The 21,220-nt window shown below is 56.1% G+C and overlaps 1 protein-coding gene and 1 long non-coding RNA gene across 6 annotated transcripts in view; both read right to left on the bottom strand.

Moving 5' to 3' along the window:
- Positions 1-21,220, bottom strand: part of LOC136325768 (uncharacterized) — a 41,626-nt gene that overhangs the window by 18,147 nt on the left and 2,259 nt on the right. For 2 of the 5 annotated variants that reach the window (XR_010729307.1, XR_010729308.1), the window contains exons 3-4: positions 20,087-20,189; positions 16,606-16,655 (exon numbers count right to left, since the gene is read on the bottom strand). This is a non-coding gene — a long non-coding RNA (uncharacterized lncRNA). Of the gene's footprint in view, positions 1-15,209; positions 15,912-16,075; positions 16,656-20,086; positions 20,190-21,220 lie in introns of those variants that run through there. The other 3 variants (XR_010729309.1, XR_010729306.1, XR_010729310.1) reach the window with 3 other exon arrangements.
- Positions 57-13,950, bottom strand: RHOF (ras homolog family member F, filopodia associated). The gene is made up of 5 exons (XM_066260641.1): positions 13,560-13,950; positions 13,162-13,249; positions 2,618-2,727; positions 2,395-2,529; positions 57-1,418 (listed from the first exon to the last, which is right to left on the bottom strand). The coding sequence occupies exons 1-5, from the start codon at positions 13,695-13,697 to the stop codon at positions 1,254-1,256; spliced, it is 636 nt and encodes a 211-aa protein (XP_066116738.1). The 5' UTR covers positions 13,698-13,950; the 3' UTR covers positions 57-1,253.

Genomic DNA, 21,220 nt, shown 5'->3' on the forward strand with positions numbered 1-21,220 from the left:
ACGTCCTTGGTCTGAGCACTCTGTTGAGTCCGCAGGGCCTCAGGGAACCTGGGTGGGGTAGGGTGGACTTCAGAGGTTCTCAGGCTTAGTGGCCGCAGCACTGGGCAAAGGGGGTTGAGGCAGGAGATCCCAGGGGGGCAGGAGCCACCTGAAGCCATATCCCATTTTAGGTGATGCTGACTCCTGAGCTCACTCAGGAACCAAGTGGCTTTTAATCTCTGGGCTGTTGAAATCACCTCAGGCATTTAACAATTCCTGGACCCCTGACCCCAGACCTTCCAGAAGGAGACACAGTGACTCTGCGGCTGGGGGTTGGGCAAGTCCATTCTCAAAGGAGGCCAGACAGTCTTGGCTCCAGAACACATCCTGACAGGTGGCTAAGGGGCAGAGGGGGCTCCACAGCTCTTTAAAGGAGCTGGTGCCGTCCTTTTGCAGATGGGGACAGTCTATAGAGGACTGACCGAGACCAGCAGCTGATGTCCCTTTTCATCTCGAGTTTCTGGCAGGGGGGCGCTGCAGGTGAGGGGACTCCAAGCAGCGTTCAGATGGGTGCTCCAGGGTGTTCGTTTTGCTTTGAGTTTCTTCTCCCTCTGGTCCTGTGCACCTCTGGAAATATGTCAGCCAAGCCAGGCTGCAACTGAAGCGGAGGGGACAGGGTGGGTGTGGCACCAGCCCTCCCGTCCAGGGCTGGGGCCTGTGTTCCCCTGATAGGCCCGGTCCCGCTGTGGCCCGGGTGTTCCTGGGGGAAGGAAGGAAGCGAGGAGCCGGAGGATGCGGCCAGGCCTATCTCCTGAGCCCAGGGATGCGGGAGCAGCAGGCGTGGGAGGCCCTGGGTATTGCTGCTGAATCCCTGTTTACCAACTTACCGACATGGCTGCTCATTTCAGACACCGAAGTGGAGGACCCATTGGGTGTGTGAAGGGGGATACCATGGCTGGGGGGAGGGTGTGAAGAGGGCGCTCTAGAGCCCTGGGGACAAATGTCAGTTCTGGAGAACAGAGGGACTTGGCCCACCAAGTGCGCCGGCCCACCACGCACCGCACGCCACCACACACAGCCCCACAGTTCGTGACCAAAGCCCTAGCTGGGAAAGGAGAAATGTCTCGCCACAGGCTCCAGACAGCAGGCGCAGGTGACGCCCAGCTCCAAGTGTCCTCTGAGTGCTGGGGGTGGGGCAGGATCCCGGCAGGGGAGGGCACCAGGTTCCCAAGGTCCGTCTTGCCCTGAGGGCAGTGTGCCTGCCTGCTGGAGGGTCAGAGCAGCAGACACAGCCGGCGCTTTTTCTGCCGCTCCGCTCTCCTCTGTGCGCTCAGGGCCACCTTGGCAGCCTCGCGGAATACGTCCTCCACGTTCTCCCGGAACTTGGCTGAGCATTCCAGGTAGAGGGCAGCTCGGATCTGTTCGCAGGCGCTCAAGCCCTGGGGTGGGGGAGCAGCCTTATATGAGGGGTTTGGAGCAGGGGTGCCTCCTGACACCCCCTGGAGATTTGTGGCTGGCTTTAGGGACTGGCCAGCCTTGGTGTGCCCCCCACCCGTGCCGCTCCATCCCAGAGCCAGCCCCGACCAGAGACCAGAGAGAGTGCCTCAACAGAAGCGCCTGCTGGGTGTGACCCTGTTGGGAGGAGCCCTGTCCTGGCCTCCACCCCACCCTCCAACCTCAGGCAGAAACTGGGTTGAATTTTGAGAACCGGGGTGGTTTGTTGTGTCTGCCAGACCTGTTGAAGGGTCCCAGGAGGGCTTCCAATATACCCCTTCCTCTCCCTTCTCAAAGGCACCACTAGGTAACTAATAGCTTGCTATTAGAGTGAAAAAGACCTATTTCTAAAATCAAACTTACTTTTACTGATGCTTATTCCCATTTATTAAACTTCATTAGTTTTCTTTTGTGTTCCTTTTATTCTCCCATGCCTCACTCAGAAAGCTGAAGGGCTAGGTTTTGCCCAGGACTCTCATGAGGTAGGAGAAAACTTTCGAACAAGGGCCCTTGGGTTCCCCCGGGTTGATGGGACGGGTGACGGTCAGGGGCCCAGACTCTAGAGCCGCTCTGACTGAGATGGCACCCTAATTTCACTTCAGGTTAGCTGTGTGACCCTAAGCAAGCTACTTAACCTCTCTGGTCTCCATTTATCTCCTGTAAACACTAACAGGGCCAGCCTCAGGGTTATAAGAATTAAATGAGGTAAATGAAGTGCTCAGATGAGCGGGCTATCAATATTTTAAAAATTATTATTCTGAGAATCCTGTTTGCTTCAACGGTCCAAAAAGCCACTAAGGCACCCCAAGTTGCAGAGCAAAGGGGACCTGGGATCCTGGGGTTAGAAGAGGTGGGGGGGAGTGGGGAAAGGAGGGAAGGGGTGGGAGGGGTAGGTGGGAGGGGAGGGAGCCCCTGGCTGACCTGCGTGTAGGTGATGGGCTCCAGCTGCGCCGCCCGGAGCTTCCGAAGCTGCTCCTTGTCCTTCCTCAGGTCTGTCTTGCAGCCAATGAGCACCATGGGGGCCCCATGGCAGAAATGTGTGACCTCGGGGAACCACTGTGGAGGGAGGGGCTGGGCATCAGGGCTGGGGCTGGATCCACGGCCCCCACCCCTGGAGGGAGGCTGGCTGGGGGACAGGCCTCACCTTGATGATGACATTGTCATAGCTGGTGGGGTTCATGACATCGTAGCAGATGAGGACGAGGTGGGTGTTCTGGTAGGACAGGGGCCGCAGCCGGTCATAGTCTTCCTGTCCTGAAACCAGAGAGCAAGTGGGGGGTCAGGGAGGCACACCTTCCTTGTTCAACAGAGTCCCCTGGTCTGGGCACAGATGGGCGAGGGGTTGGTGGGGAGCGCTCTCGGACAAGTGACGTGTCTGGGCTTCAGTTTCCTCACGTGGAAAACAGGTGGCAACCTCCTGTTCTGGAAGGTAGCAAAGATGACGAGATAAAACCCAGGCAGGGCTCAGAGCTGGTCCTGACTACAGGGGAAGTGCCGAAAGGCTGCTGGCAGTCCTGCTGGAGATCGCCCACCCCCTGCCCTGGTGTTCAGGCCGCAAGGGCAGACTTGGAAGCCACATCTCCCCTTCCTGAAACTTCAGTTAAAGGAGGGTGTCCCCCAGGCCAAGAAGACGTCAGGCGGAATGCATCCTGCCATTCCAGCCAACGCTAAGAGCAGGGACGGCTGGAGCTAGCAGTGAGCTCTCCACCGCATCCACCCACACAGTGGTCACCCCCACCGCACGTCAGGTGCACCTGGGGAGACTAGTGCTCCAGATGCTTAGCCCCTCGTGGGCACCAACTGAGTCAGAACCCAAGGCTGAGCTGGCTCAGTCCTAGGTGGGTTTTTTAAAATTTCCTTTACAATTTAAAATGTACAGAAAAATTGCAAAAGATTGCACCAAGAACTCCATTCCTCAGATTCACCATTTAGATTTCTCCCACTGGGGTTATCAGTACAGGAATGCTTTGGAACCATGTGAGAAGCAGTGGTACACAATGGGCTTCTTCACCCAGCACAGTTCCCTGTGGACTTTCCATAGGCTTTTTTTTTTTTTTTTTTTTTTTTTTTTTTTTTTTTTTTTTTTTTTTTTTTTTGTGGCAGAGACAAAGAGAAAGTCAGAGAAAGGGACAGACAGACAGGAAGGGAGAGAGGTGAGAAGCATCAATCATTAGTTTTTCATTGCAACACCTTAGTTGTTCATTGATTGATTTCTCATATGTTCCTTGACTGGGGGGCTACAGCAGACAGAGTGACCCCTTGCTTCAAGCCAGCGACCTTGGGCTCAAGCTGGTGAGCCTTGCTCAAACCAGATGAGTCCGCGCTCAAGCTGGTGACCTCGGGGTCTCGAACCTGGGTCCTCCACATCCCAGTCCAACGCTTTATCCACTGCGCCACCGCCTGGTCAGGCTCCATAGGCTTTCTAAGAATAGGGATGGTGGTCTTCCCAACCACTGGGCAACTACCAAACTCAGCAAAGCAAGCCTGAGGTTGTGCTCTAAATCCTGTCCACGGCCTGTGTTCAGATTTTACCAAATGCCCTCCAGGGTGTGTTCCCTCCCTGGTCCAGAAGCAGGCACTGCACTGAAGCTCCGCACTTAGCTGTCATGACTGCTATTTCTGAAAAACACCCATAATGGGAGCTGAGAGCCTTTCAGGGTCATTGGCAAACCTGCAGCCACCTCTGCAGAAAGGCAAGGTGACTTCCTTCCATTGAACCATTGAACAGGGACACAGAAGCCCAGGACTCCGGTGGGTGCCCTCAGCTCCCTCCCTCCCTGCCAAAGGCCTCTCAGGACAAGCGGCCTTTCTACTGAGTGAGCAGAGACAGGTCATGTCCTGCTTCTGGCCTCCCACTGATGACAGGACACAGGCACGCTCTCTCTTCCCCCTGGCTCCCCTTCACAGCAGGGACCCCTGACAGTGTGAAGTGAATGGTTGTACAGTTGTGACAAAGGCTGGGCCAGGAGGACTGTCCAGGCTATCATTCAGCAGCAATCTCCTGAGCACTGAAGGAAGGGGTACGGGGTAGGCAGGGCCAGCACACTCATACCCTCCTGCCCTCAAGGCCACAGAGCTAGAAGAATCCTGGTGAGGCAATGGAGAACTGGCCCAGCATGCTGTTCCAACCCCCGTGTCCCCCTTTCTGTACCCAAACTGTCCCCTCTCCTAATCTTTGTCCATGTCTTTCTAGACTACTGTCCAATAGGGTAGCATCCAGCCCCGTGTGGCTATTTCAATTACCATAAAAAATTAAGGTTCTTGGCCCTGGCCGGTTGGCTCAGTGGTGGAGTGTCGGTCTGGCGTGCAGAAGTCCCAGGTTCGATTCCCAGCCAGGGCACACAGGAGAGGCGCCCATATGCTTCTCCACCCCTCCCCCTCTCCTTCCTCTCTGTCTCTCTCTTCCCCTCCCACAGCCAAGGCTCTATTGGAGCAAAGATGGCCCGGGCGCTGGGGATGGCTCCTTGGCCTCGGCCCCAGGCGCTAGAGTGGCTCTGGTCGCGACAGAGCGACGCCCCGGAGGGGCAGAGCATTGCCCCCTGGTGGGCAGAGCATCGCCCCTGGTGGGCGTGCTGGGTGGATCCCGGTCGGGCTCATGCGGGAGTCTGTCTGACTGTCTCTCCCCGTTTCCAGCTTCGGGGAAAAAAAAAAAAAAATTCAGGTTCTTGCCTGACCTGTGGTGGCACAGTGGATAAAGCATCGACCTGGAACGCTGAGGTCGCCGGGTCAAAACCCTGGGCTTGCCTGGTCAAGGCACAATATGGGAGTTGATGCTTCAAATTCCTCCCCCTCCTTCTCTCTCTCTCTCTCTCTAAAATGAATAAAGCCTTAAAATATATATATATATATATATTTTTATACAGACAGAGAGAGTGTCAGAGAAAGGGATAGATAGGGACAGACAGGAACGAAGAGAGATGAGAAGCATCAATCATTAGTTTTTTGTTGTTGTTGTTGTGACACCTTAGTTGTTCATTGATTACTTTCTCATATGTGCCTTGACCATGGGGCTACAGCAAACTGTGTAACCCCTTGCTCGAGCCAGCGACCTTGGGTCCAAGCTGGTGAGCTTTGCTCTAACCAGATGAGCCCGTGCTCAAGCTGGTGACCTCGGGGTCTCGAACCTGGGTCCTCAGCATCCCAGTCCAATGCTCTATCCACTGCGCCAGCGCCTGGTCAGGCCTTAAAAAATATTTTTAAAAAATATTTCAGGTTCTTGCCCTGGCTGGATAGCTCAGTTGGTTAGAGCATCATCCCGAAGTACAAAGGTTGCTGGTTCGATCCCCAGCCCGGGCACATACTAGGAACAGCTCTATGTTCCTGTTTCTCTCTCTTTCGCCTCCTTCCTCTCTCACTGAAATCAATTTAAATTTTTTTTTTTAATTCAGATTCTCTATTATACTAGCTACATTTCAAGTGATTAAGTGCCACACAGGACTGGTGGCTGCTGAAATAGACAGCACAGGTGCAGAACATTCCCATCACTGCAAAGATCTATCGTGTAGCATGGCACCAGCCTCATCCAAGCCACCGGGGGTCTCCCAGTAGTCCACATGACCTGGGCCGAGTGGCCTTGACCTCATCTCCCTCCCTCCACACCCCTTCCTCGCTGTAGTCCAGCCACGTTTGGCCTCCTGTCTGTTTCCAAAACCCACCAAGCTCCTGTGCCTCAGAGTCTCTGCACTCACTGTTCCCCACACCTGGAATGCTTTTCCCTCATGTATTCTCCCCACTTCCTTTTTTATTTTATTTATTGATTTGAGAGAGAGGCAAGAACAGGAAGTGCCAACTCAGAGTTGCTTCTCATATGTGCCTTGCCTGGGGCCTTGAACCAGCGACCTCAGCATTCCAGGTTGACGCTTTATCCACTGCACCATCACAGGTCAGGCTCCCCATTTTTTTTTCTAGTATTTCATTTTTGAAATAAATGATGAATGATACTGCCCAGACTGACCATCCATATTATTTCCTTTTGCCTTCTATTTCTACTTTATAATAACTCCACCCTATGTTTCATATACTTTTCTGAGTGCTTTTGCCTGTAAATGATTTTAAAAATCCTGACAGCAACCATGATGCACTAGTCAGGGAACTTCTGAACACTCGCATCTATACAGAAAGAGACTGAGTTTCAGAGAAGTGAAGTGACCCGCCCCTGGCCACTGAATCAGTGACTGAACCAGGACTCAATCCCAGTTTGGTAAATTCCAAGTTGAGTGTTCCATCTGCAAAAACACAGCAATCCTCTTTTCTGCTTCTGTGCAAATGTAGGTTCTGGGCCTTTGCCAGGTATGTTATGGTTCATAATTGTGGTATACACATGGTCCTTATTCCTCTTTAGAAATGTGGGCAGAGTGGGCAAGTTGTTGTAAAATGGGGCCTAGCCTGACCATGCGGTGGTGCAGTGGATAGAGCATCCGACTGGGTCGTGGAGGTCCCAGGTTTGAGACCCTTAGGTTGCCGGCTTGAGCGTGGACTCATCTGGTTTGAGCAAGGCTCACCAGCTTGAGCCCAAGGTCGCTGGCTTGAGCAAGGGGTCATTCAGTCTGCTGTAGCCCCCAGTCAAGGCACATATGAGAAGCAATCAATGAACAACTAAGGTGCTGCAACTACAAGTTGATGCTTCTCATCTCTCTCCCTTCTTGTCTGTCCCTATCTGTCCCTCTCTCTAACTCTGTCACACACACACCCCACTGTGTACACACATCTCCCCTCTTCCTGCCTGGCTCAAAGTGCCCTGTTTGTCCACAATCTGTACTCACCTGTGTGCTTGTTTACTACCTGTTTCCCTGTGGATTCTAAGCGCCCTGACGGTAGGGGCCACGGCTGCCCTTAAAAGTTAATTCCTGGCACTTGGCTGGGGTCTAGTCGAGACTGACCAGTTGTTATTCTGAAATTGTTCACCACCTGTCATGCCATGGAGATGAGAGGGCCGAGAGGCACCACTTGGCTTGCCTAAAACTACGGCTGCGATGGTTTCAGCAGCATTGATGAAGGCAGAAGTCGCACTGCCGTGGGTTGAAGGGGGAAGTCAGGCCAAATCGGCTCCCTAGAGACTCCCCCGTCAGTGTTTACCTCTTCTAGAAAGCTCTTCCCCAGGTGGCAGCATGGTTGGGCCCTTCCTTTCCTCCAGGTCTCTGACGAAGGGCCACTCCTCCAAGAGAACTGCTATGACACATCGTCCCTCCCAGTATGTCCCACGACTGACTGTGGCTTTGATTTCTAGAACGTATCACTAAGTGATGTCACAATATTCTTCCGGGTTTTTTTTGGGGGGGGGAGGGAGGGGTCTCCCCTCTGAGGACTGAGGCCATCTGTCTGTGCTATAGTCACTGTTACCCCTGGACACCGGGGAGCTCAGTCCCGTTCGGTGGATGAAGGAGCAAACGGACGGATGGTAAAGAAAGGGTGGTGATAATGCCCATGGCTGTCAGTGTTGGCGAGGGCACTGCCCTTTCGCCACCTGTGTTCATTAAGCTGCCAGCCGGGGAGGTAAGCAAGGTGGTAGGGGCGGGTTCTTCCTGTTAAGGGAACATTTTTTTCAAGGTCATAGACTCCCTGGGAGCTGGAGCGCCAATTCAGTCCCCATGTCCAAGGTCAGCTGCCTGCCAAGCCACTCTAAAGGTACTAGTTCTCCCAGGAAGCCTTCCCTAGCCTTCCTGTCTTGGTTTCCTCATCTTTGAAATGGGTATGTGAGAAGCAGGTGAGCCTTGATGACAATAATATAATATTGGGCAGTACGACGCATCATATGCCAGGCCCCATTCGAAGCCCTTGACTGACATCTGACTCATCACTCCTCACGATGACCCTGTAAGACAAGGCTGTCATGACCTCTGCTTTACACAAGCAGAAACCAAAGCACAGAGGAGGTGAAGTGACCTGTCCAAGGTCACACAGCTCAGAGGAAGCTGTGTAAATGATAGAAGTCCGTAGGTAGGACTATCGAGGTACCATTCTCTCAGTACATCCCAAAGGATATGGAGCTGTCCTCACCCAAAAACCCCAGCCCTGAGCAGGTGAGGAAAAGGGTATCTCAAGAAGAGAGGATTTTGCCCTGGCTGGGTAGCTCAGTTGGTCAGAGCATCGTCCCAATATGTCAAGGATGAGGTACGACCCCAGGAGGTCAGGGCGCATACAAGAATCAACCAATGAATGTATGAATAAGTGGAACAACAAACTGGTGTTTCTCTCTCTCTCTCTCTCTCTCTCTCTCAAATCAATGTGTTAAAAAAAAATGAAGAGAGGGATTCTGAAAGGGGATGGGCAGCCAGCCCAGATTCCAGCTCCTCCTCCGTGCTGCCTTCCTGGGTTGATGGTGCCTGGTGCGGCTCTCCCCGGGACTCAGGTGGGCCTCCACTCGCAGACCAGGTGTGCAGGTGACAGACTTCCAGGTGCTGTGGACCTTATGCCTCCCTGGGAGGGGTGGAGTGTCCTACCTAGACACCTCCCATCTGAGTCAGGATGACCAGGCTGCACTGAGATTCACGTTCCCTGACCCGGGCACCTCCCCTCTCTGGGTCTCAGTTTATCTGGAAAAGGGGGGGGTGATAACCCTGCCCCTAATATTGGAAGGAAAGGGCTTCTAGGCTGAGCAATGTTGGGCAAAGGTCAGGGACTGCTACTGTAGTTATTCCTGAAATAGAAATTCCCGAGGGACAGAGTCCTGGGGGTGGGGTGGTGGTGGGGTTCTAGCCCTGGCTCTTTAGACCCACAAGCTTTAGGGAGTCCTCAAGCCACAATGCGGTATTATTACCTTCCCGGTTTACCCACAGTAATGCCAAGGCTCGAAGAGGCCAAGCCACCTACCTGTCTACAGGCCTACAGGTATCCCACCCTGGCTTCTGCAGATGGGCTTCAGATGTTTAAAAAAAAAAAAAAAAAAAAGCCCGAGTTATATGCTAAAGGCGGCATCTGTTTCTAAGAAACAAGGTCTGTGGGGAAGTGAGCTCTCACCTCACGAGAGGGTATTTCCTTTGTGGAAAAGAGCTCAGCCATGGCAGTCATCTTTCCCCAGCAGGAGTCTCTGCAGCGTGGAGCTGAGCTGACAGAGAGGGTGTCAGCAAGCCACAGTGCTCCCCAAACGAGCTGGGGGACATACACAGGGAGGTGGGCCCTGCTCCAGCCAGGGCCTTGGTTAGTGCTGGGTGCAGGCATTGTGAGAAGGATAAGCCGCCAGAAGAGGAACCCATTTTCACTAGTGCTCTGGGGCCCACCCACCTGCGGATCCTCCCCGGAGACCGGAGTAGCCGGCCGGGCCGGGGCAGCACCGGTCTGCAGCTGGCAGCCTGTTCTGATGGCCCACTGCTTCGACTCCTCAAGCCTCCTAGTGCTTCTAGGTCCTAGACACCCCTCTTGTCCCTGACTCCTTGTCTTAGCAAGTCCTCTGCTCTTCCCCCCACTTTCCCTAGTGTTCCCATTGCAGGCTGGCAAGCAAAGCACAGTGCCCTACCTCCCTGGGCAGTCCCCACCCCGTCCTGTGACACCCCAGCCCTGGGCCCCAGCCCGAGGCCCAGATAGCTCCATCTCTGGTTGGTGTCTTAACTTCCCACCTCGCACCCCCACCACCCTGCCACCCTGGTCCAGGAAACTGCAGACCTCACCACAGCTTCCGGTCCCCGAGGTGTTGGGGAGGTGCCGGGCGGCAGGCGCAGCTGCCAGGACAGTGAGTGTCACAGCCCCCGCCCCTCTATGGCTTGGAGCCCCAAGAGCTCCACTACCCCTCCAACCACCCTCCCACCACTGCTTGTCTGTAACAGCTTCTGCAGGACAGAGACAAGCAGTCAGACTGGCCTCCCACATGGACCCCTACAGCACGGTCCTGGGTCCTGGGTACAGTCCTGGGTCCTAGGTACGGTCCTAGGTCCTGGGTCCTGGGTATGGTCCTGGGTTATGGGTCACAGGTACTGGGTACGGTCCTGGGTCCTGGATCCTGGGTATGGTCCTGGGTTATGGGTCACGGGTACTGGGCACGGTCCTGAGTCCTGTGTCCTGGGTACGGTCCTGGGTACTGGGTACTTGGCACGGTCCTGGGTCTTGGGTCCTAGGTCGTAGGTATTGGGTACGGTCCTGGGTACTGGGTATGGGGAAATTCAGCCTTCCAGGAGCTACCCCTGTTCCAGAGCTCTGGTCACCACTGGCTGGTTGGAAAGATGCTACCTTCTGACCCCTTGCCACAGGGTCTAGCCCATCAGTTTTAGAAGGTTCTACAACGACCTTCACTAGACTCATCTCCAGCTCAGTCACTCCCCTCACTGCAGAGTGTCTATCTTTCTCTATTTGGTCACCTGGCCATCCCCTTTCTGACATGTTCTCCAGGCAACTGTCCACCTACAGGTAAAGACAACTGCCATCGCTTTTACCACACATGACCTCTCCAGGGGTGTCTCTGCATCTTGATTCCAGCTTCATTCACTCCCCAAGCCTTGCACTAGGACAAGCAACCGGTGTCTCCCTCCCCCTTCTCCCAACAGTGGGACACACATGGGGAGGGAGCCAACCATGGTTCTGTCTCCCTGAGTATCCCTCCCTGGGCTGACCTGCTGCCTATGGGGCCAGTCTACTCCTGCAGACACCCCGGAGAGGTTCAAACCACTTGGAAGAGTCCTGCTGGGGAAACAGTGGTGCCAACCCCTACACACACACAGAACACACAGGCCCTGAGTTGTACTCCAGCCTGAATAGGGTGGGGGTGGTAGGAACAAAAATATCACCATGACAACACTCAGTAACGGTTCCTTCAGGGCCAGTCTCTGTGCTAAGTGCTGCAGGTCACATGGACCTAATCTGATCTCACAACTATTGTAGCCCTGGTTACAGATAAGGAAACTGAGGCCCAGGCGTCCCCAGTGACACCCAGCCAGGGGAGCTGGCGTGAAACCTCAGGTCTGACTCCAAAGCATGTGGGTGGTCAAATGATTCTGATGACTCAGGGGACGCAGCTTCCTCCATCCATCCTGAAGGAGCTCTTGGAGCAAATCCTTTCTCAAAACAAGCAGAAGCTTTCCAGAACCTTCACATGACAACCTCCCCTGACATGTTCTTTGAGCATCTTTCTCTGGGTGAGGCCAGAAAGACCAGAAGTGGTCGCCGTGATGGGTGCCATGGGGGAGGCAGCGCGTGGAACAGTAAACCAGGGGACCCGAGAGGATACACCCAGAGGGCAGAGGAAGAAGGAGAGAGACCCCTCCCCTGGACTCTACTCTTCCGGCCTTACTAGGGACTCCACCCACAGCACAGGTTAATGAACTTGTCCTTCCCAGGGGGCCCAGACTGGAAACATATGAAATTCCAAGTATCCCAAATACTCCGTGACATTTACTGCTCTTGTGGCCACACCCTTGGGAATTCCTCATTAGACTTAAAGGGGTCGGAAGCACATCCTTGTTCTGGGGGCCTCCCAGTGGAGCCCTCATCTAACAAGGGGGGGGGGTCTTTAGAGGCCACTGCAGGGGGGATACAAGCAAACAGCAAAGCTTGCCCATTCATTGTGGAATGAAGTCAGGAAGAGGGAGTGGTCTGGGGCTGGACAGCAGTCCCTTTCCTGACGCTGTCCAGGTAGAATAGAATGAGATGCTAATGGCAGCTTGGGGGTGGGAATGGAGTAGGGGTGGGTGAGGCATCTGGATTTTGGCTCCATCCAAGGCCAGTCGGAGACTCACTTCATATATACAAGGCTTGCCTGGGGAAGGGGCACCAGATGACAGGGTTCTATGCAGGTCACTAATCACTGAGTCATAGAGGTGGGGGTGGGGCCCCAGCGGGGGACCCTGACCTTTGCTCCCCAATGTTTATTCATCCCAGAGGGATGCCTGAGCAAGATGGGAATTCCCTGAGGGCAGTCAACACCACCACCAGTGTTACCCAAATCCCCCCACCTCCCCCCCACCACCATTTGGCTGTGCTCTGCCTACCCATCCCCCAACAACAGGGACTCCGATGACTGATGTCAGCAGCACAGAGCTGCAGGTGGCAGAGAGAACCTCATTCGGACATTCCCTAAAGCTCAGTTCTTCCCTCAGTGCCTGGTTTCTTTCAGGGAACCAGGAAGGCACAGAACTGGAGCCACAGAATCCCACAGGCACAGGCTCAACACAGTACACTACAGAATTCACAAACCGCACACTAGCCCGTGGAATCCCAAAAGCACAGGAATCAAGCTTTGTGTCCATAGGACCCTGGAGTCTCAGGGCTGTCAGCCACAGAATCTTGGAGTCACAGCTCTGCCGTGTAGCCCAGAGTATTCTAGAAGCCTAGGACCCAGAGATGAAGCCCACCAAATCCTAGCACCAGAGGACCCAAATCTGCAGCTCACAGACTCTTAGGAGACCACAGCAGTTAACACACGAAATTCTGGCCCCACAAGAAGCAGAAGGAAGCCCACAATTTTCTAGAACCACAGGAGAGGAACGAAGCCCTGGGCTCTCAATACATTAGCACTGGGTGCTGGCCCAGGAGCTCATCTTGTCCAAATACCCTCCTTTTACAGGTGGGGAGACTGAGGTCCTCTCTGCTGCCAGGGCCACTCAGCCAGGCGGTGGTCATTCGGCTCTCAGCCAGCACCCCTTGGCTGCCTCCAGGATGGGCTGTCAGGGCCCCGCAGAGGCTGGCGGCGGGCCGCCGGGGATGCCCGCGTAGGGGAAACCCCCTGGGTGGACCCCGGGCCACTCAGCCCGCAGGCGCACTCACCGGCGGTGTCGTAGAGGTTCAGGATCACCTCCTTGCTGCCCACGGTCACCCTGGCGATGTACTTCTCGAACACAGATGGGGCGTAGTGCTGTCGGACAAGGGGGGGAGGGCTGGTTGTTAAGCAGTGGGGCGAGGTCTCAGGGTCCAGCTGGACTCCCGCCCCCACCTTCCACCTTCACCACATCCGACTCTGCCCCCCTCACTCCGCTAGGCTCTGGAATTCCCGAGGGGGCGCCCCAGGGTGGCGGCTACCTCTTGGAGCGCAGGACGCCGGGGCCCTAGGGCCCGGGCCCATGTATAGGCTAAGGGCTGTCCCTCGTCCCTACCGGTCCCAATCCTGTCCGCCCTTCTCCATCATACGCACCTCCAGCCCCCACCACCCCCTCCAGCGGCCTCACCTCGGGGAAGGCGCCCTGGCTGTACACCATGAGCAGGGAAGTCTTGCCGCAGCCGCCGTCACCCACGATCACAATCTTCAGCTCTTTCCTAGCCGGGTCCGGGACGGCAGTCGTTCCCGGGGTCCCGGAGGCGTCCATAGCCGGGAGCCAGCAGTACTGGCAACCCTGCGTGCAGCAGAGTGCTGGGGCTAAGAGCTTGCAGACGGGGTGGGGTTAGGCTAAGCCCCGCCCCTTACGAGCCGACACCGCCTCTGTCAGGCAGCCACCCAGGCAGACCTCCTAGCCTCAGTTTCCTTGATGTTAAGGTACCAGACCCGGCACGTTCACCTCTCATTCGTAGGCAACTGACGCAACTAAGAAACGGGGTGCTCAGCGGCAAACGCAGCTCCTACTCCCTCCCCTGCTTATCATAGCGCCCCTCCTCACTGTCAAGGTCCCACTGTTTCCGCTGCTCCTCGCAGGGAACCCCTAATTGGCAGGCTCCGCCTTCTGTCAGGGGCTCTTTGATTGGCCGGCTCGAACAGGACTCTGATTGGCGGACTGTCCTCCCCCCACCAGCACTTTGGTTCGTGGAGCCTCGGTTTCAAGCTTTGGGAGAAGCCCCCTAGGCTTTGCCCAGCTCCAGCTTTGTGGCCTGGGGCAAGTCCGTCTGTAACCAGGAGGTAGGTTGGTGGTACCAGTAAAGATGCTGGCACAGGGGGTTGTGTCTGTCCACCTGGTCTGGGTCTCCCGGTGCCTGTGTGGGCGTGGATGGGGGGGGCAATAGTGGTTCCGCTTACCTACCCCCACTTCCCTTGGGATGCAAGGTGGACTTCTGGCGCCCTCTGCTGGGCAATGGCTTCGGCGCGGGCGGCAGGTGAGTGCCCCAAACCACGCGGGCGGCAGCCTCTAGCTATCAGGTGCTAGAGGTATTAACCGAGCAAGGCCAGAGTAACGCCAGAGCAACGTTAGCAGAAGGGCCCCTTGCCCATTTGGAGACTGTTAACCCTGTCTCCACTCAGAACTTGTTTTCCAGAAAGCAGCCGCACACCCTTCATCCCAGGGATTCCCCTCAATTCTCCCACCCCAACCAAAGTAGCTATTTCTTCAACACTCACCACCATCGCAAGTCCTATAGGGCGGCTGGCTGCTCTCACCCCTGTCCCCCATCCCGTCCCTCCCTGCAACCCTGGGCTGACTTCTTTTCACAAGTCAGGCCACTGGTAGGAGCAGCAGTGGACTCCTGGAGCAGCTGCGCAGCAGGCAGGGAGGTTAGGCGCTGGGACATAGCCAAGTGAGTAGGGCGCTCCTAGCTGGAGTAGGATGTCTGGAAGTGCCCTCCGAGAGGGGCCGGTAGGACTCAGGGTCTTCTTGTCCCTACCGCACCCCAAAGATGAACAATTTTCAAGTTCTCAGCAAAGATGAGGTAAACTACTTCAGGGAGGAAATTGCCAACCTGGCAGTTCCATAAATGCCGGGTCAAGGTTCTTAGCAGATGCAGAGCAAGGGTCTGGCCAGCAGAGGGCAGCAGTGACCGCCCATGGAAGCCGCTGGGAACAGGAGGTAAGACCTATGGTAGTTTTGTATTGTTGGTCCCAAGCCCTACCTTGTCACCAAGCCAGATGGCATCAGCTTGATGTACCTCTAGAAAAATTTACAGCGACTCATTCATTCTTTTTTTTTGCAATACAAGTTTATTGAGAAGCAATTGTGTTTCTGCCTGTAAGGAGCTCAAAGAAGGCTGAGACTGGGTGGTACATGAACTAAGCTTGGCAGAGTTGGGAGGGAGGGCCAGATAGGTACCCAGCTTGGGCAAATGCACAGTGGCTGGAAAACCCCAGCAGGTTTGGCAGTGGCTGGGGAGTGAGGAAGGAAGCCAGATGCTGTTGTCAAGGTAACGAAAGTTAGATCATGGAGGGCCTGGGGGCCAGGCTCCTGAACAGGCCCTGTGTCTAGATACTCAGGCTTTCTTCAGTGACAACAGAGAAGCTACAATTGGCTAGTAAGGAAACCTGAGGTGGCAGAAGGGACCAGGGCCAGACATTTCAGAAATGTCCCAAGACCACAGGAGGAGGGTGAGGACGAGAGGAGAGGGATTTGAGTGAAGGGAGGAAGACCACTTATCTTTGTACCCTTGGCATCTTGGCCCGAGCCTGCAGCAGGGACCCTAAGACATTGGGAGGAACTGGGAGAATAAGAAGGGGCAGCCTTGCCTGACCAGGCGGTGGCGCAGTGGATAGAGCGTCGGACTGAGATGCCGAGGACCCAGGTTTGAGACTCCGACCAGCTTAAGTGCAGGCTCTTCTGGTTTGAGCAAAAGCTCACCAGCTTGGACCCAAGGTCGCTGGCTTGAGCAAGGGGTTACTCGGTCTGCTGAAGGCCCACGGTCAAGGCACATATGAGAAGGCAATCAATGAACAACTAAGGTGCCACAATACTCAACGAAAAACTAATGATTGATGCTTCTCATCTCTCTGTTCCTGTCTGTCTGTCCCTGTCTATCCCTCTCTCTGACTCTGTCTCTGTTAAAAAAAAAAAAAAAAAAAAAAAAACAACAACCAGAGGGGGCAGCCTCATCTGTGCAGGGCCTGGGGAGAGCACACAGAATGGTCACCCCACTCTGAGCAAACTACGCCATAGGAAACAGTTAACCACGCGAGCCTGTGGGAGGGCTCCCGGCTATCCTCAAAATCCTCAGACCTCAGTTTCCACTTTATGAGAAATGGGCCTACAGTTTGGACTTGTGACAGAACAAACCGCTTATACAAAGCTGAGGGGAGAGGGGAGAGGTGAAATGCATCTTCCCAGCCCCGCCCAGGTCTGGGCAGAACAGCTGCCACTGGTCTCAGCCCGCCCGCCCAGCCAAGAGGCGGCAGAACCCCAGCCCTAGCGGGCCTGGAGTGTTTGACTTGGTCCCAGCCCCCGTGGTGATGTAGGGGCTGGATCTGCAGCTAAAAATACCCAGCAGGCAGGCCACCTGCTCAGAGCTTCCTCAGAGGTGGCAGGGCCAGGGAAGGCTAGCGGAGGAGCCCAACACACCCATATGCCCAGGGCGCTGCTTCCTTACCTGTGAGATGCTCTGAGGCCCCAACTCATTCTCCTATTCACCAGGAACTCCTGGAGAGATGTAGGAAGGCAAGAAAGATATTTTTAACGGGTCCTTGCCACTGAGCTGTTGAGACACAGAAGCCTAGGAAAGCTAGCCAGGTGACTTTGTGGGGTGAACCCATTTGGCATGGGCCACAGTGAGGCCAGATGAGCCCAGGAAGGAAAAGGACGGATCACACTACTGTCCTATCAGGGCCAAGTCTGGCAGCACAGGTTAGGATGGTGAATGACAATGCCTGACTTCCACTTCCCCAGTGCATCACATCCCAAGAGGTCACAACACACCTGAGGGCTCAACCATTCCACAAGACTGAAGGCAGTTCAGACTCTTGAGATCCCAGATAGGAGGTGGCCCGGGTGGTGTAGTCACTGCAATACAGAAAGCTCCCCTCACGAAACAAGGCTCAAAAACAGCCAAAATGTTATCTGCCAACGTGCTCGGGCTGGTTCACACGGGGAGACCACTGTTCCCAGAGTGGCAGGGACCTGCCAAGGTCACTTGCCAGCTGGAGACAGCACTGGACCCAGATGGCCTTGAGGTGGCAGAGTGCCTCTCTCCACAGTCCACACTACTGTGTCTCCACCCAGAGGGTCCAAAAGGTCATATTCCATACTGGGGCTCAGGGTGGCTGGGCCGGAAGAGGCAGGACCCTGGCTGCCAGTGGTAAGGCGGGCCTGGCTGCTTTCCCCAGCTGGCCAGGCCCTCTCTGGGGCCAGGAGTGGCCCCGCCCATCGCCCCCTGGGCGACCGCTGGGCAAGGAGCCTTCCAAGCAAGGCGCAATGACAGCCTGCCCCGCCCCTTCCTGGCCCAGGAGGTAATGCGATGGTGGTGGTGGTGGTGGTGGTGATGGACTACACAAAGAAATTAGAAGGGTGGGAGTCCCGGGTTCGATTCCTGACCAGGGCACACAGGAGAAGCACCCATCTGCTTCTCCATCCCTCCCCCTCTCCTTCCTCTATGTCTTTCTCTTCCCCTCCCGCAGCCAAGGCTCCATCGGAGCAAAGTTTGCCCAGGTGCTGAGGATGGCTCTGTGGCCTCTGCCTCAGGCTCTAGAATGGCTCTGACTGCTGCAGAGCATCGCCCCCTGGTGGGGCATGCCAGGGTGGATCCTGTCGGGCGCATGCGGGATTCTGTCTCCCCGTTTCCAACCTCAGAAAAATACAAAAACAAAAAAACAAAACAAAAAAAAAGGGTGAAAAGAGAAATGGAAGCAGGGAGGTCTCCTGAAGATGATCCTTCCAGGTCATGGGGACACCTTTTTCTTCCAAGAATCACACCCAGACCACAGTTTAGCACCTAATTGCTCCCTAATTGGTCCCAGGGCAGAGTGGAAGAACCGGCTGAGGCTTTCCAAGCAACTGCTGAAAAGGGAGGGTTGAATCAATTACTGAACAATCTGACACCCACAGCAGGTAAAGACCCCTGCCCCGGGAGCCCCAGGGCTCTATCCAGAGGGACACAGGATGCCCTTACGCACTGACCAGTTATGTGAGGACTGAGAGGGCCGACCAGGCTCATCAAGACAGAGCTAAACTTAAACCTGAGGTCGGGGGACGACTGTCGAAGGAGGGAAGAAAGATGGTGCTGGGTATGGTGGGGTGCACCCCCCTTCTCCACAGCCAAGGACAGGAGGGACCTAACCCGATTCATGTGGGACTGCAGAGGCCAAGGCATGTAGCCAGGAGCCAAGTGCACCACGCGGGTTACAGCCCTCCTAGCTCCCCATAGTGATGCCAGCAGACAGCTGGCACAGGAGGGAGCCCAAAATAACCCAGACAGCTGTGGAAAGGGGCTGCCATGGACACAGGCACTGGGCTGTTAGTCAAGACACCTGGAACCATGTCTTGGCTGCTGGAGGTGGTCTTGTGACCTTGGGTGAGTCATTTGTAGTCTGGGGAGGGGTGTGTGACCCCAAATCTTGACGAGCAGGGGGCAGACCGCCATCCGGATTCAAACTACACAAGAGGAAGAATTCCACTTCTCAGCCTTCCCCTGGAGAGCCGGTCTTCCCCTTTGCCCTGAGGCTTTAGCTGCGTGCTCCCGGCAGGCCGGTGGGGGAGGAGCTGGAAGGCAGCCCAGTGCCCACCCCCTCCAGCCACAGGGGAATGGAGGTGAACAAGGGTGCAGCCTGAATGTGAGGCCAGCCCCCTTAATTGTACTTAATCCTCCCAACACCCTTTTCAGCACGCATCATTGTCATCTTAGAAGACTCGCCCATGGTCACCAGCATGTAGAGATTTAAGCCAGGAGACACCTGACTTGCAGCCTCCCTTGATTAACCAACAAGATGCCCGCAATAAAACTTCAGGGTCCTACAGGCTCCCCCAAACCTCAGGTCTGCCCTTACACTAAGGGGTGGCGTGCAAGTGGGCACGGCGGATCTGATACTGAAGCCAAGCCAAGCCACACCAAATGGGGCAGGCGATTCAATGTGTGGCACCTGGACCCAAATGGTTCATCAAAGTCACCACATTCTAGAGACCACATGGGGTAGGGGTCAGAGATCAAGGGCCACACCGTCTCCAGCTGTGGTGCTTCCCAGAGACAGGAGACAGAGGAAGGAAACTGCACACACCGTTTGTTAGGAGAGTTGCCATTATTAGGAGGCCAACAGCTCTCATCCTCACAAGACCCCAGGTGTTACCTAGCCCAACATGTGTTCCCAGAAGGAAGTGTCAGCAGCACCTGGGACCTGTTCGAAATGCAAGTTCTCAGGCCCCATCTACTGAATCAGAAAGTCGAGGGCTTGCCCAGAATCAGTTCTGTGCTATTTGGCTGCACTCTTGTTTGAAATCATTGACCTAAGCCCAGTAGTGCAGAGGGGCCAAGAGACTGCAGCACCTACAAGGTAACAGCAGGTAAATGACTAGCTGGTTTGTGTGACTTTAGAGACGGGGCTCATTTTGGTTTGGGGGTGGGGTGGAGGTGGCATCGTGGGAATTCCCAGGAAGCAGAAAAGGTAAGAAAACTCTGCGAGGAAGTTGGCCCAGACCTCAGGTCCTTGCTCCACCTCCTAGCAGCGAAACATCGGAAGGGAAGAGGCCAGTTCATACAGTCACTCCCCACGCCCCACTGGGGTCAGGAAGGAAGGGCGAGGGCAGGACCCGGCTTCTCGGCAGCAGAGGTGTCTTCCAGAGGCATCCAGGGACCTCCCCCACCACAAAACATCACTGGGAAGAACTATCCAGTGCTGCCTCCCCTGTGCTACTAAAGCCGGCAAAGAACTGCCCGCCCCCGACTCCTGACAACAGAAGCTGACAGGCGGGATGGATGGGCCCAGCGGTCCCGGCAGGCCGCCGATTTCACATACACACACAGTCCCACACATCTGTGTGGGGGAGGGGCTGCAGAACCGGCCTGGCGGGTTTGAGGCCTCCCACGACTCCAGGCCAAAGCCCCCCAAATCTCCCTTGCAGATTGGGAAAGGGCTCACACCTACCTTAGGAGGAGGGTTCTCAGAATCAAACTAGGCCTGCTCCTGCCGTCAGAGGAGGATGGTCCACTTTGGGTACCGGCATGTTGCTCCTTCTCTGGCCCAGAGCCTGGGAGACGGGAGAGGGAAGCCGGAGGGCTTACTGGGGAGTTGACGGCCACAAACCAGACAGCATCTCCTGGGGGACGGGGGTCCTTACAAATGCCGCCACCCCCCTATTACTAGCTGCCAAGGAACCCTCACTCTGGAATGGTTAAAGGGGGGTGGGGGGGCTGAGTCACCAAGGTTCAGCCTGGGAGACGAGCAGCAGGAGGCGACTCATCTGCATTTTCAAAGGCCCGCCCGGCAGCATCCCCTCCCCCAGGACGAGCTAGAGACGTGAAGGGTTTACCTCGGAGCACTCCGCGGGGGTGGGGGGTGGTGTGTGAGTGTGAGTGTGTGTGTGTGTGTGTGTGTGCCGGTTTAGCCTTCCGCGGGCCTCAACCCCCACCTCAGCCTCAAGAGCGCCGGGTCTGAGGGCGTGCCCTGGACAACCAGCGTCGGTGGCTTCTTAGAGGGCCTCATGCCCGAAGTGGGGACAAAGGGGGCCCCCTGCGCCTGGGGTTCGACTATCAAAGGGCGATTGCGAGCCAGACCTGGGCGCCGAGGCCTGGGTGTGCATCCCGGGGTCAGGGGGCGGCCTCGAAGCGCCGAGCAGCCCCGTGGCTCTTTGCTACTGGCTCCTGCGCGGGAGGGAGGGGGAGCCCAGCCTCCTGGTGCTCGCCAGGGCCCCCGGCCCGGGCGTGGGGTCCGAGCCAGTCGCGCAGCCCGGGCTTGGCGTCGAGGCCTCAGGGCCAGGGAAATCCACGGCCGCGGCGGCAGCGGCCTGGAGCGTGGGCGCCGGAGCGCAGGCCTCCCCTCCCCCCTCCCCCCGCCGCCTGCTGCTGGCCTCCCTCCTTCCCTCCCTCCCTCCGCCCGCCTGCCTGGCGCACAGCGGCCGCCACCGCCCGAGCCGCGGGCGGCGCGCGAAATGGCGCCGGTCTGTTTGCCTCGCCCCGCGGAGGCGAGCGCGGAAGCCCCAGCGCACGACGCCCCCAGGCCCCAGGTCCTTGAAACGGCCTCCGCGACCGGCCCAGGGACCCCCCACTGGCTCAGGGCAGC

This window comes from Saccopteryx bilineata, chromosome 2 (assembly GCF_036850765.1).
Source record: "Saccopteryx bilineata isolate mSacBil1 chromosome 2, mSacBil1_pri_phased_curated, whole genome shotgun sequence".
Taxonomy (NCBI): Eukaryota; Metazoa; Chordata; class Mammalia; order Chiroptera; family Emballonuridae; genus Saccopteryx; species Saccopteryx bilineata.

Bases quoted from the DNA above. Each gene is read 5' to 3' on its own strand.
- RHOF (XM_066260641.1), bottom strand. From the start codon at position 13,697: ATGGACGCCTCCGGGACCCCGGGAACGACTGCCGTCCCGGACCCGGCT. The intron at 2,530-2,617 runs GTGAGGCCTGTC...CTCCCTCCACAG, and splicing joins ATGACAATGTCATCATCAAG to TGGTTCCCCGAGGTCACACA. The intron at 1,419-2,394 runs GTCAGCCAGGGG...CCCCCACCCCAG, and splicing joins AGCCCATCACCTACACGCAG to GGCTTGAGCGCCTGCGAACA.